Source organism: Notothenia coriiceps, unplaced genomic scaffold (genome assembly GCF_000735185.1).
Source record: "Notothenia coriiceps isolate Sejong01 unplaced genomic scaffold, NC01 NC01_scaffold00000339, whole genome shotgun sequence".
In the NCBI taxonomy this organism is placed as follows: domain Eukaryota; kingdom Metazoa; phylum Chordata; class Actinopteri; order Perciformes; family Nototheniidae; genus Notothenia; species Notothenia coriiceps.
In genome coordinates, this window is record NW_011333040.1 from 3,831,563 (window position 1) to 3,846,879 (window position 15,317).

General features: G+C 44.0%; 1 protein-coding gene across 1 annotated transcript in view; it reads left to right on the top strand.

The window, feature by feature from the left end:
• LOC104950193 (zinc finger SWIM domain-containing protein 6-like) overlaps positions 1–14,090 on the top strand; it is a 27,337-nt gene extending 13,247 nt beyond the window's left edge. Inside the window, exons 2-3 of the mRNA XM_010776678.1 lie at positions 11,851–12,207; positions 13,909–14,090. Of these exons, the coding sequence (XP_010774980.1) occupies positions 11,851–12,207; positions 13,909–14,090 (539 nt within the window). The remainder of the gene's footprint in view (positions 1–11,850; positions 12,208–13,908) is intronic.
• Positions 14,091–15,317: the final 1,227 nt, after the last annotated feature.

A 15,317-nucleotide genomic window follows, 5' to 3' on the forward strand; every position in this document is an offset into this window, starting at 1 on the left:
CCCCCCCCTGCTCTAACTGACTGAAGCTGGGCCCCAAGTACTGTCCCAACGTATCTGGACCAAGCCTCATCCAGGTTGGCTGCAGTTCAGTTCTCTGGCTCCTATACCCAGCATCTCTCTCTGGCTAGTAATGTTAGTCACTGTAACTCATTGTGGCTCGCTTTACTCCGAGCCACAGTCAGCTTGTACATTTTGTCGTTTCTGGCTCAACACTTCCTGCTAAGCCCTTTGTTTCCTCGTGTGTCTCTTTGTCTCCTCGACTCTCGCTTCTATACGTCTCCTAACTTGTGTAGACAGGCTTAGCCTTAGCACAAACACAAACGCTCAGCACACAAACGCGTGCAAGAGTGTGAAACATACGACACATGATTGGCAGCAGGGGGAAGAGGGGGGAAAGCAGCAAAAGGGGAAGTGGGCCTTGTCACATCTCTAGGCAAGCCTTGGGCTCGAGTTTGATCGCTGCCCAGGGATGGGAGCCTTTGTGTGTGTGTCCCCCCTCTCCACACTCGGTGGCTGTCAGAGCAAGTCTGCAGGCGTGTGTGATTTAGGTGCAGGCCCAGGGTCCGCCATCACTCTGCTGAACACACGCTGCCCACAGAAGACACCTGTCAATGCTCTTCCTCCTCTCTGACACCCAACTGCTCTGAGACGAGCGACTGAGGGCTGACAGAATAAAGTTCAGAGAGCACTGCATAGCAAGACTGAGATGCACACACATACACACACACACCCTTACCCTTTGTGTGAAAGTGGGCTAAGGAAGCCCCGGCAGGAAGGAGTTCTGCGCCGGTTGAAGCAACATCAGAATCTTCTCCAACATCTCGCAGCTCCTCTCAGATTTTTATTCAGCCCACTCCCTGTCTGTCTAATGCCCAATACAGCCTTTGTCATTCTTGCCGTCTTTGTTGTTTTGTTTTTGTGTATATGTGTGGAAAAGGAAATTGGGGGAAAAAAGCAGCAAAAGTTTCCTTTGGAGTTACATTTTCTCTTGTTGACTGACAGATGCGGGACGATGAAAGCGAATCACAACGTGCCACAGACTTCAAAGGTTCCTGTGTTCCTCCGTTTATTGGCAACAACGCACAACAACCTCTCTCCCGGTGTGGATTCTTCAAAAATAGGGAGGGAAACAGCTAGACGAAACAGAGGCAGCTGACAAAGAAGCTCGTATTCAAACAGCTAGAGGGAGATGAGGGAGGAGGAGGGGTGCTAAATAATCAGACCTAAGCAATGTAACCAAATCGGACTGCTTTTCAAAAGCATTTTCAATCAAAACAGGGTTTTGATGAGCACTGATTCTGATACCAGGGATGTTTGAGGAGAGAAAAAGTGACGGCTTGAAGTTGTGAAGACTTCTCTGCTTTGGGAGGAGCTTTGGTTCAGAGGCTTTTGTTGTGCGTGTGTTTGGAGTATGTGTGTTCTACATGGAACATCGCAGCAGTAATTAACTAAGTGTTAAAGTTAAAATGATATAAGCCGCTTGGTTCTGCTCTCCTAACCGTATGGATTCTGTCTTCCCTTCTCTCTCTCTCTTTCCTCCTTTCTTCTTGTTATTGTCTAGGATGGCACCCATTGACTGCCACTGACCTAATTTAGGCACATTTCATTGACCTACTTCATGGGTGAATGCTGACTTGCCCACGGGAGGAGATCCTCTCACCCATACAGTCACATGCACACATACTACTTTCTAGCCTTATGATTAATATGCACAACCTCAACCTGCTTTTTGGTTGCTATGGCGCTGGGCATATACCCCCTCAGCTGTGTTTTAGCCTCTGCTTGACCCCCCATTAGACCCCCTGTCATAGCCTCCTTCAGCAATGAACGTAATGAGGAGGTAGTGACACGTGGTCAAATATAAACAAAGCAGTTGGCCATTGTTTAATAATGTCTCAGAGGTGGCATAGTCCTTGACTTCACAAGTCTCAGACGAGACATGATCAGCATAATTGCATACGGATATGAATATTCTTCAGCAATGAAAATGGTAACTTTAGAAACTTTGATTAAACAGTGTAGAAATGCTTTGCTTGTACTCTCTCAGCAAAGTTAGATGGTTAGAAACTGCAGTCTCTAGAGCATCGGTGATCCCAAAGGGGGAGTGGCATCTTTAACCCACTTGTTTTAAAATAATTCATGCATCATTGTGTTCCTCTAGCAGATTAATCCCAGCTGACTGGACACACACAGTCCTCTTGAGGGTTTTGGAAAAAGGCTTTGTCATAGTTGGATTAGTTTTGCCCTTTTTAGCGCAAAGATGATTAGTAATAAACTTCTGTGCCTGCAGCCTCCCACGAGGACATGGTAGTTAGAAGTAAGTCTAACCTCATTCAGTGTATTTGTCACACTCATGTTTTGTTTTCTGTGCAGTCCTGCTTGTGTATGTTTGAGTACGAACAAGAAGGGTACCAGAATTCTTTACCTGCCTGTTTTCCTGTGTGTTTGCCCACATAATATGCAATGTGTTTTCCCCCTACAAATACAACCCATGAAAGCAAACACACGGGTACATACACGCAAGCAACGGGCAGACATGTGTTGTCATGGTAACGCATACAAATGTCAACAAAAGAGGCTCCAGGGTGAAGATTGTGTCCGTCTTGTCCAGCAGGGTGCAATTTATCCCAATGTAGCCATGAAAAGCAGCTATTTACATGAAACGAGAGCCGTTTCTGGGAAATAGGGGTCTCTCTGAAGGTTTTGATGTCAGCTGCCTGCTTTTAGCTTGAGAGTGGAAACCTAAACCATCGAGAGAGAGAGAGAGAGAGAGAGAGAGAGAGAGAGAGAGAGAAGCAAGCTGTAAACCTACTGAGAGAGCTCAGTTCCCTCATGTGGTTGCAGCTCTGTGCATCACCCTGAAAGTCTCTCACCGTTTCCCGTCAACACGCTTGGAGAAGGCCAAGCGTAGCGTGTGATTTCAGATGCTTACAGTTTGCACAGAGTAAATGTAACCCCCTTGTTTTATAGCTTATCCTTAAGAGAGTGGTCCTAACATCAACGTCAATATTTACAGGAATTGCCTGCAGGCAAGAGAATCGACCACCACAATTCAGCAGAGACTTATTCAACCTTTCTCCTGCACCCCCTCTCTCCTCTTTCCCTCACTTGTCTTCATCCCGGTAATTCCCGTTCACTGCAGCAGGCCGTCCATCACAGAGCCAGTTGGCTAAGATATTTGTCTTTGGGTTGCCTTTGTTTTATAGGTGTGTGTGTGTGTGTGTGTGTGTGTGTGTGTGTGTGTGTGTGTGTGTGTGTGTGTGTGTGTGTGTGTGTGTGTGTGTGTGTGTGTGTGTGTGTGTGTGTGCGTGCGCGCGCAAACAAGGTGCACCCTGTTTACGTGTGTGCAATATCTTTCGGCAGGGCCGCAGCTTTGACACAGGCTCAGCGGCTTTTTGAGAGATGCTGGATGACGCGTGTCAAGTGATATTAAATGTGAGAGAAACTCCCCTCCTCCCTCATTCACTCCCCCCTCTGCCTTGCCCATCCCTCCGCCGTGGACTGTGTCTGCTGTGGTTAGTGTGAGCTTAGCTATGACACTTTTCAGTGGGGTTTTTAGGGGGGAAGGTGCCACGTCTGATGTACGAGGCCTCACATCTCTGTGGGTATAGCAGACACTTTGGCCTACATAAGCTCCTGGAAGGTCAATGCCTATACATCTGAATATATATATGGTGTACACATGCTCTACCTAATCTAAATTACAAATGTTTTTCTCTTTGTTTTGTCATAATCCAAACAATTATGTGTTAAGGTTATCATTATGTGAGCTGCATATTAATCTGTGGGAATGATAATTGCTTGGTAATTGCTTACAAATGAGTGTGTATTTAAGTGGTTGCGGTGCTTTTGTGTTGTCTTTGTTTTCAAAGAGAGATGTCGCTGTAAATCAGGTCACTCCCAAACAGGTTACCTATGTATTAGATTATTCAGACCTACATTGAATCAGAAAGAAGACACAGAATGGTAGATTTTCTCAGCCACTGAATAAAGAAAGTAGCACATAAAAGGTTAACCTATTTTCCTGGTGAATGTTTTTCTTTGTGTTTGCACATGTGTGTGTATCTCCTCCCATATCTGTCAGGTAATAATGTGGATGTATGGGTATTGGGCCAGTGTACTCGGTGCTATTATGGGTACGCCTGAGAAGGGGGATGTTGGGGGATGTTGAGCAGGGGCGGGTTTATGCCAGGATGTGGCATGCGCCGCTGAACAGAGAACAGCGAGTGTGACCTCAGTGACTCCAGGAAGGAAGGGGTTAAGCACGAGCCAGCAGGCCTGCATGGGCTGCGTTACGCAAACTGGCGGCTGGCTGGAGCTGAAAGGGGAAGTGCTGAGCTCAGAGGAACACTGGCTCAGAGCCCTCACTCCCTCCTCCCTTCACTGAAACTCCCCCTTCGCCTCCCCTGGCCCTCCTCTTCTCTACAGCTGAGCGCTCCCCATGCTTCCCACCGCCAGGCGTGGTGATGTGTGTTTGTGTGTCTGTGTGCCTGTGCTGGAATGTAGCTTCCCCCATCGGCTGGGGCCTGTGTGTGTGTGTGTGTGTGTGTTTGTGTGTGGGTGTGCACGTGTGTGTGTCTGTCTGGAATGATGCCTCCCCTTGTCTAGTGTGTGACGTCAGTACACACAACGGGTCAGCTTAGGGCTAGTGTGTGTGTGTGTGTGTGTGTGTGTGTGTGTGTGTGTGTGTGTGTGTGTGTGTGTGTGTGTGTGTGTGTGTGTGTGTGTGTGTGTGTGTGTGTGTGTGTGTGTGTGTGTGTGTGTGGGAGGGAGGAGTCAGTTATTGGAGAGAGAAAAAGGGAAAGAGGAGGGGCTGTTTGTGAGCAGGAGGTTGACTGCAGGGAGTCACTGAAGCCAGTATGTGTGCATGCATGAAGGCATCATGAGTGTGTCAAAGGGTGGGGTAGTGTGCATTTGTGTGGGTGTGTATGTGGTGGAGTGTGTGGGTTGACTTTCCAAACGAAATGGGAAGGGTAAAGAGTGTAAGGTTATTTCCTGGCGTGGATAAGTGGACCGAAAAACACACATACTCGCCCATGTGCTCACACAGTCATGCGGTAATTTTCAGTCCAGTGCTGATGGTGCCCTGCTAGCTATTTTCATATGCAAATGAATTCTGTTCACTTTCAGCCATGTTAGCCTCAATAGCAGAGCCCTTTTGTCTGTGTGCTTTACTAGCTTTACAGAATATTTTTGCTACATTTTGTTCAGCCATTTTCATACCCTTTTTGTTTTCCGCTTTGATGTCAAGATTAATTTTTGAAAGCTGTTTTATCAAAAAGATTAATCTCAAAAAGGATTTATGGGGCAGAGTTCAAATCAAACAATAGAAACACATCTGTAATCAATTCTGACAGCCACAGCAAATGTCCTTTTTGGCACACTTTCTGCTTGCAAATGATGTGCAAGATCTAACAAACACAGCTTCCGCCTCACAAACGCACATTACAAAATCATTAAAAACTGTGCATGACCATATTCTTTCTTTATTCTTTTAAACACGTTATGTTTGCAGTGTTTTTAACAGACACAGCCTGGCCCATCTCAACCCATGCTCTCCTTCATAAGACGAAGGACGCTAGCATTGTTATGTCTGAACTGCATAGGTTTGTCGTTAGAAAGATAGCGAAGCCCTCAAGTCGCAGACAATGGCTTTTCAATGGATCCCATTACCTGCGTCTATAGCTTGCCTGGGAAAGACCTCTGCTAATTACACACATTCGTTTCCAGCCAGCTGTAATTTCATTCACACTAATGAACCTTGCACATGGATTGGAGTAATGTAAAGTTAATGTACAGCCAGGAGACAGAATTAGCAGGCTATGGCTTCTCCAGTGACAGGGATTTGTTGAATAGCAGCTTTACAGACGGTTCACCCAAAACCACACAGACGCTGTTCTGAAATAACTCCTAATATTAATTTTAGACTATAATGAAAATGTATTAGTTAACTACAAAAAACTTAGCCTGGCTTGTGGTAAATTATATCCACCAAAAATCTATGATTGTATTTCCTTTTTAGCGTAAAGTAGCTGTATTCGAAAATGTTGTTATCTGTGTTAATAGCTTCGACATTGTGGTCTATAGTTATGTTAACATATGTTATCTGCATTTGAAGGAATAGTGGACATTTTGAAAAATATGCTTTTTGCTTTTTTACCGAGAGGAAGATAAAAACTTGCTAGCAACCAGTTAGCATAGCCTAGCATTAGTATGTTAAAAGTTGGAAACAGCTAGCCTGGCTCTGTTACTAGGCTAACAAACAGTTGCATACATATATTGTTCGATTACGCATTCATGTATGTGTAATAGAGGTGCTGGTAAGAGAATATTGTTGTCTTTGGATGAAGTCAGACGAGCTGTTTCCCATTGCTCCCAGTCTTTGTGTTAATCTAAGCTAGCTCGTTGCTGGCTCCACCTTCTATTTTCTCATTTCACTTGCTGCAAGATAGTGTTTTTCCCATGGTTTTTCCCTAAATGTCAATCAGTTTCTTTTCAGAATTGTGTTACGTACATATCTCATTTTCTCATCACTTTAGCCTTTTTGTCTTGTGTCTATCCTTAAACAGAGGCTCCACTGTCTTTCTGTGCTGGATAGCCTTCTGAAAGCCGACCTTTGGGATCAGTCAGCAGAGCAGTAGCATCGGCTCTGCTTGACAGGCCCAATCCAGCAAAATTTGAATCCATTTTGAAAGTGATAGTTTGAAAATTGCAAGTCATTTCTGATATACCGCATAGCAACTAAGTGGCAGCAACCCAGTAGTCAACTGTCATTTCCACCGCCAGCTGATGACAACTCCAATCACCCATACAGCCGTCAATGCACACACACACACACACACACACACACACACGTGTATTCTTTACCTCCCATCCCTATGATTAACATGCATATTTTGCTGTCAGAATCTCAAGCGGAAGTAAAAGCATTGAAATTCATAGAATTCCAATGGACATTAATTCATGCTCATTTGTGGCTGTCGGGATAAGTATTCAGAGGTAGTGCGAGTTTCATTTGGTGCATGTGCGGGTGGTTGAGAAAACCTTTTTTTCGTCGTTCAGAGGGCTTAACGCATAAATATGGCCGCCTCTGGAGCTCAGCTGTGTTATTCCAGCCCGTCCCACACCTAGGAGACACAGAAATGCACACGCACGCCTGGAGCAAGGTCTCCTGCAGGATAGCATTGATCTTTGTTTATAGTCTCTGTATGGGTGCTTCCTTATAGGACCACACAAGCATGTACTCATTGTAACTCACACAGACCTACACTGTAAGAGGCTGAAAAGCCTTGCGTTTGTCTTTTATAGGATTATTAATTGGGCCTGTTCAAGGAGCCCCATTGGTAGAACATCGTCCTTTAGCTGTGGGTGGGATGGAGGTGGTGTTGGAGGTGGGGGACCTTTCCTCGAACTGCCTTGCTTGTCTACAGTTGTGGTTCAGATCTCATTTCAGTAGGGCCTCTCAGTTCAGTCCAACCAAACAGATTGGATTCCAGTCCAGTGGCTTTTTCTCAGTGAAGTTTTAGAAGGCTATCTTTGGTCAAACGGATCCCACGTTAAAGCTCCAACTGCTGCAAGTGGTGTAGATCATAGAAGCTCTAACAGGGAAGAGTCGGATTTAGGTGTTGCTCTCCTTCCTGTCTGAAGCTCATAAGATAATTGAATTAATGTGCAAGGCTAAAGTTAATGGGCACACGCAGATGGGCCTTAAATATCTATTTGCTTCTCTGTTTCTATCGCTTTGCTTTTTGTTGACTCACTTTCACACCAGCCTATTTGTATCATCCTATTTCCCCCCACTGAAATCACTTATGTATTCAGAATCTCACACACACACACACACACACACACACACACACACACACACACACACACACACACACACACACACACACACACACACACACACACACACACACACACACAGGACTGCATGGTGCCATATTAGATTTAGGTGACAGTCACTCACGGACCAATTCAGCCAATAAACTTAATGACCTCCCCACTGCTGGGCCAGAATTTTCTCCATTGACTTGGAATCTTAATTTGATTGCGGAAATATATGTATGTTGCTCAATCTAATTTACTCCAGTGATTTTTAGAACACTGAGCACTTTTGTGCTTAGGCAAGCAAACTCTTCTGGCCCGGCCCCGATACTCGCCGCCTGCCTTCATGTGGGAAGCTAAATCCTGTTTTATATGCGGCGTATAAAGGCGGCATTCTTCCATCACAGCAGATGTATGGTGAAGGAGTTGCAGGTCTTAGTTTGGGCCTTTCCTCCCTGAAATAAGAGCAGGAATCTTTCTGGGACCCCTTGTTGTTGAATAGATAGAAGTGGCCCTAGCTGGTCAAGAGAGTGCATGCTAGCTTATCGGTATACAAGTTCAAAACCAGAGAGAAAGATAGAGTGAAGCTCTATTTGGGGGAATGCTTTGATGTGGATCCCTCCAAAAAAGTGTGGGTGGTCTGCAGTTCTTTGTGGGATTTGAACATATATATATATACATACGCTAATTCTCACTCACTCTTTCACACACAGTTCTCGCTGCCTTACATAGCTCCTAGGGCCAAGTGTGATTTCACCAGGGCGGTCACAAGGGGTTTCTAGGGCAACCTCACAGAGGCCTTGTTCTAAAAATGGCCGCCATGGTTACTTTGAAAGCCAACCCTGGCCTCATGAACATGCACAGAAAAGAGCCCTGAGCAGCACTCGGGGAGGGGAGCTGGGTGGACTGGGTGAGGGGGGAACCAGGCTCTTTAATAGCTAGCACATGAGACATTGAAGGTTTCATACCATCCCAACCAGGAGTCATGGGAGGTTTGTGTGTGCCTCCGTGTTAGTGTACCTAAACAGTAATAGCCCTGTACCCAGTGCTTGGCTAAATTAAAAGGGCATTTTTGGCATGGGGGGGGGGCAGTTTTTGGTGCCCAGACAAATGGACAGGGAAGGCGAAACTCATTACCTACCCATCTGTCAGAGAGTGAGAGCGAAAGAGCTGTGGGAATGTGGATGGAGGGAGGGACACATGAAAAGGGCTTGGAAGTGGTGAGAGTGAGAGTGTCTGTTAAAGCAACACAGCTGACTTTTCCAACAAGTCTTTAATCACAAACACTTTTCATACTACATGCATTTAATTTTTTCGCAAAGTATTCCTGTTATTTTCCAAGTGGAAAAAAGAAAAATAAACATTTAAAAATAATAATCTGCAGCTGCTTTAGCTGTGTGTGTGTAATTCGGAAAGTACTGAGTAAAGTTTAACTGACAAAACACGTGTGTGTGTGTGTGTGTGTGTGTGTGTGTGTGTGTGTGTGTTCACATCAGAGGTTGATTTTTCTTTGAGCTCTCTCAACCCCACATGTTTTTGATGTTCTCTTTTTCGCTCCCCTCTCTGGACCAGGGGCCACTCTTGAAACATAAGCTGTTGTCACACACACACACACACACACACACACACACACACACACACACACACACACACAAACTAAATGTATTAGCAAATATTAAAAGCATTTGCTAATTTTTATATCATTACAGAAAAAAGTTAGCTCTCCTTTCTTCAACCAGCTGCACCATGTAAACCTTTTTGTCTCGTTTAAGAGTGACTCAGTATCTCTCTCTCCCTCTCTCTCTCCCTCTCTCAGCTGTATATAGGCTATGATCACTGCAGATGCAGATTGCTGCCATACCCCTCTTCTGTGGATATTGTTAACTAACATGTACTTCCTCTGCCAGTTGGCTTTCACAATGGAAAAGCATATCTCCATGGCAATGTTCTGCCGTTCTGCACCGTTGGATATTTGCTGCTAACACTTATAATACAATAACCAAACATGGCTATTTCTGTTGTGATTCTTTTGCAAATATGCAGGATTGCGAAATCTGTGCTAATGGAGCTTTTTGAATATTACATATCTATTTTTCTATAAGGCCTAGGTCTCACTCGTGTATATGGTGGTTAAAAGGGTTTCCTGACTGAGTCTTTGTGCTTAGGGAGAGAAATATAACCAGCTTGCTTTATTTTTCTGTCCAGCCTAAGGGCATCAGCACACTATAGCTAACGGTTGTCACCCTATTTACTTTCTGCTCTCTATTTCTTCTTATGCACCTGCATTCTTAGTGCAACCTTTAACCATAAGTGGTTTAACCTGACCTCTGTTCATCTTGCTTGTGTTCCCCTCACCCATTTCCATCTATATCTTATAAAATATTCAAATCCCTCCCTTCTTACTTAATATAGAGGCCTAGAATACACTTTGATATTTGCGTTAATACATGCTTGATATCACAGCAATGCGTGTGCTCAGTCCTTTGATAAAAGTATTTAAGAGATCTATGTCTTTGCCTGGTCCACATGCATTTCAGCGATCTCTCCTGTGCACATAAATGCATTCATAAGCTCCTCTCTGCCTGTCCTAACCACTCCCATTATTAATAAATGCATGATCTCACACAGCTTTGCGGTGTGTGCGTACATGTGTGTCTCTTTCATATGCTCATCAGTGTGTGTTTTAGGCCACTGCCGGGGACCCCGCCCTGCTCATTCATATTCATCCTCGCATAATGACTAGCCGCGCCTCCGGATAGCGCAGTCAAGATGAGATCAAACATTATACTCAAACAAGAGGCTGTATAATTCATACTGTAACAGCCGTGCTCACGGCTCACTCCCTCATATCTCTCTCAGTTCCCCTGCCAGTGCATCCCCGATCCGAGACCCTGCATCTAGGTTTCTGTCGCTTTCATTGACTTTCACATTCATGACTGAAGTCTGCAGCTGGTCCTGATCGTGCTCTGAAGATAAGAAAAAATGGGCCCTTTTGGCAGGTGACTGTCCAACTGAGTCTGTTTCATCCTGAGCGTGTTCATTCCTAAAGACATGTATACAGTAATGTCATTTACTAAAGGGCACAGTCAATGAGATGATCAAGTTATCCAATTTTCATTTAATAGATGTTTCGGACAAACCTCCAGTTGTTGGCTCTGTATGGAGACAATACATGCCAGCTCTTATCTCTGAATTACTTGATGACGATGTACCTCTCATTGTACTTATAATCAAAGTTGCTCTGCTTGAAACTTAATAGCTCAAATGTGCTGTATTGATTTATCTCTTTCTGAGTAAAAGCAAACAAATTGAGTGGCGCAGGGATTCAACTAATGAACATTTGCATCAGTGATTGGGGTGAGGGTAGGGCTGCTCGATTATGGCAAAAATCATAATCTCGATTATTTGGGTCAATAATTGATATCACGATTATTAAAAAACGATTATCCATTTACTTTGAAAACATCAATTTATTGGAGAAAGAAATGTGAACAGTATGTTTTTAACAGTTGATTACCCTGAACTTTAAGTATAATTCAACTGAAAAACCAAAAAAATAATAATAATTGAAAAAAGTTTTGATTACGTTGTTTTCGTAATCGTTGCAAGCCATAATCGTAATTGCGATTAAAATATGATTAATTGAGCAGCCCTAGGTGAGGGTGATTCATTTATCTTATAAATCAATTAATATATGTTCTATAAAATGTCCCATAAGCCCATCACAAGTTCCCAGTACCCAGATATTCATTGAACTCTCAAGACAAAGAGCATTTGCGAGATATCTGAGAATCTGGAACCAGTTACATTTGGACATTTTCGATTCAGAAATGATATCAGATCTTAGCAGATCATCAAAATGTTGTAGCTTGGTTTAATTTAAATGAATATGAATTTCTGCTATGGAGTAAACATGTAAGGATGAGACAACTGTAACTGAAGGAATACCTGTACCTATTGTTAATCTCTTTAAAACAAGATATCTTTCTTGACATTTTGTTCTTCTCTTTCTCCCTTGTTCAGGTTTCCATCTCAGCGGCACAGTGACGGACCCCGCCACACCCTCCGCCCCAGAACTAGTTTGCAGCGTGAGCGTCAGCTTCGACCGCTGCAAGATCACAGCAGTAACATGCACCTGCGGCAACAAAGACATATTTTACTGCGCCCATGTAGTGGCGCTGTCGCTTTACAGAGTACGGAAGCCCGAGCAGGTCAAACTGCACCTGCCCATCTCAGAAACACTGTTCCAGATGAGCAGAGACCAGCTGCAGAAGTTCGTCCAGTACCTGATCTCAGTCCACCACACCGAAGTGTTGCCTACTGCGCAGAAACTGGCAGACGAAATCCTGTCCCAGAACTCGGAGATCAACCAGGTCCACGGTGAGGAAACTGTGTGTGTGTGTGTGTGTGTGTGTGTGTGTGGATGTGTGTGTGTGTGTGTGGTGTGTGGTGTGTTGTGTGTGTGTGTGTGTGTGTGTGATGTGTGTGTGTGTGTGCTGTGTGTGTGTGTGTGCTGTGTGTGTGTGTGTGTGTGTGTGTGTGTGTGTGTGTGTGTGTGTGGTGTGGTGTGTGTGTGTGTGTGTGTGTTGTGATGTGTGTGTGTGTGTGTGTTGGTGTGGGTGTGTGTGCCTGTGTGTGTGTGTGTGTGTGTGTGTTGTGTCTGTCAGAGAGTAGGTGTGGGGCCATGTTATGAACCTTGCCGGTGTGTTTAATTTGTTGTGTGTTTTTGCCCTCCGTAAACTGCAATGCTCTGGTATTGACTGCCATGAATGAAGGTAAAGCGTGGCAGGATCAATAATGACTCATTAGTGAGATCCAGGAGAGTAAAGAGAGGAGAAATGTGTGCTCTAATCCAACACGTAGTAGACCCGGTATTTACCTCTGGAGCGACGGAGAACCATACAGAGACAGAGGCCCTTTCTGTGAGCGTTAAAGAAGAGTGCATTGCTCTTCGATACTGCCACTTAACAGTCCTTTTTTTTCTCCTAGAAGGACATTTATTTGCTTATGCATCCAAGCTTATTATGTCTCCACCATTATTTGGCATGTTAACAATCAATGCTATGTGTTACAGAGTAATTGGTTATTTGTTTTTGGGCGTCCTTTTTACAAATTACGCTATGAATACACAAAATATCTGTCAAAATACTTAATAGAGATGAGAACAAGTGAGGCGTATGTCCGATTTAATAATAGTTACTGCTGCTGTTATCCTGCTGCTGCTGCTTATATTACCCCTTCTCAGACTTAGACTGAATCACCCTATTTATTTATTACAAGTACTACATTTTTCTCAAATAACTCCCATGGATTTCCTGAACTCAAGCGTGCTGCTTCATGCTCTCGTTCAAACACGCCATCAAAAGCCCCCAAGGATATTAAGAAAAAAAATCCTTGCAAAACCTGGATCCATGATCAAAATAGCCTTGCCCTAATCATTTTCTGTGAAATGGAATTATACATTACTGGCCTTCAGTGCTGAGTTGTTCTCTTGTAATTCTAATGACACAAAATAAATATTGCCAACATACGTAGTGCTTTGATCTGAGACAATGTTTATCTTCTCGCCCAAATATGGGTAGATGGTTTATATTTCATTTTTCATTGTTAAATGATTTTACAGTCAGGGTGTAATGGTAAAATGTACATTCATAGCGACAAGTTAAGGGTGGGGCGTAGGTAAGTTGGAGAACCGGCCTCGACATACACTTTTTGTTATCTAAAATTCCATGCGAAATGCTTCTTAAAATCCCGTAGCCACAGCTCTTAGTGCCCTTGACAAAAAATCCATGTAAAAAAGATGTCATCTGTGCGAAGCCGCTAGTACTGTAAAAAGCACGACCAATCATTTTAGCCGTCCGGCTTAAAGGGAGTAGCAGATTTTTCCAGTTGCTGTATTTTCAATCTAGCCTCACTCGAGCTCGGTTTTCTCCAAATTTCTACCTCCCACCTTTAAGGGAATATGTTAAGATCTGTAAAGCGCTATTACTTATGTATGAGCGCTATACGCCTATTTTTTGGGAACCATGTATTCAGGCTGGCAAACTGCCACATTCACATTTGCTATTGCTATGTGTGTAGGGGCCCGGACCCCCAGCAGAGCAGTGTGGACCGATGAGTACTGCTGGCACTGGACGAGGAGCGGTTCAGAGCAAGTCAAGCCTTCTCCTGGTCGCAGCGAGCGCGTTACCACGCTCGGGCAAGCAACTCATCTCTCTTCAGCAAGCGTCAGGCAGGCCAGCGCATTGCTTCATCCTACATAACAGACATTACAACACACACGCACACATACAGCCACACTACAGCCACATTTACCGACCATTGAACGCTACAGAAATGCCAGTGCTATCCTTTGCCTGCTGTAACATCTTTCCTTTAGCTGTTCTCTTCTCTCTAAAAAGACACACACAGCCAGCCTCTGCTTCTCCCTCTGCATCCTGCTTAATACATATGCTTCGTACTTCTCTTATATTTCCTTTATGAAATAAAGAGCCCTCTCTCTGTTCAAGTGCATCCCAGGAGAAAACAACTTGCCATATATTGGCACTACACTTCAAAGGTGGGCCTGCCTCTTTAGCTGCAGCTATTGCAGAAAGGAAGTGCCTAACATAAAGAGAGAGAAAGCCTGCATAGTGTCTATCCTGTACCTGCGATAAAGCGATTACGATGAGAGGATGTGCGCTTCTCTCTGTTACAGTGGCAGCGCTAGGCCCAGCTATTTAATGTTGCTGCACTGTGTAAAAACTGCCAAGCAAGGCCCATTTCACCACCTGGGCCTGCTTTTAGAATGTTCTCTGCGGCTTTTATGCTCTTGATGCTGTTTTATTTGCTTTACTGCCACACTGACGCCACAGTATACGCTTTGTCTTTTCACACACCCACGGCGAGAGTCCGCTACCCATTTGTATGTACACGGCTGGCCCTCAAATGATAACACACACCCACTGAATATGCGTCCGTATGATATACTTATGTAGGTGCCTCTTGTTTCTTTGTGTGCTTTGTACAAACATGTTTCACTTCCCTGTTACGCATAGTAGCCAAATCCAGCGTCCATAAAGTAGCATGACCGATTTATATTCCCAGAAATTGGTTAATCAAAGAGTGGGTGTATGTTTGTTGGGCTAAGAGATGCTGCATCTACTTATGCTTTACAATGAAATTAGCTCATCGTTTGTATTAAAGATAAAAATGTATCTACACCCGAGAGTTCATATGGTGGGGGAAGCCTCAGCTGCTGCTAGGCAGGCAAACCACTCAAGTAGAAACACTGTATATAACTTATAAATTCTTTTGTCTATGGAATTTGCTGTTCGTTTGTTGATTATTATTGGATTTATACATATACCTTTTACATATATATAGTTTTTTCTTTGCAAGCTGCTTCAACAGACATTTCCTGATTTGAAAGAATGAAAACTATAACTAGCTTTTTTGTACAATTGTGTCTGTCTTTTGTTTCATGCAAGGTGATATGGGAGTACTCGTAA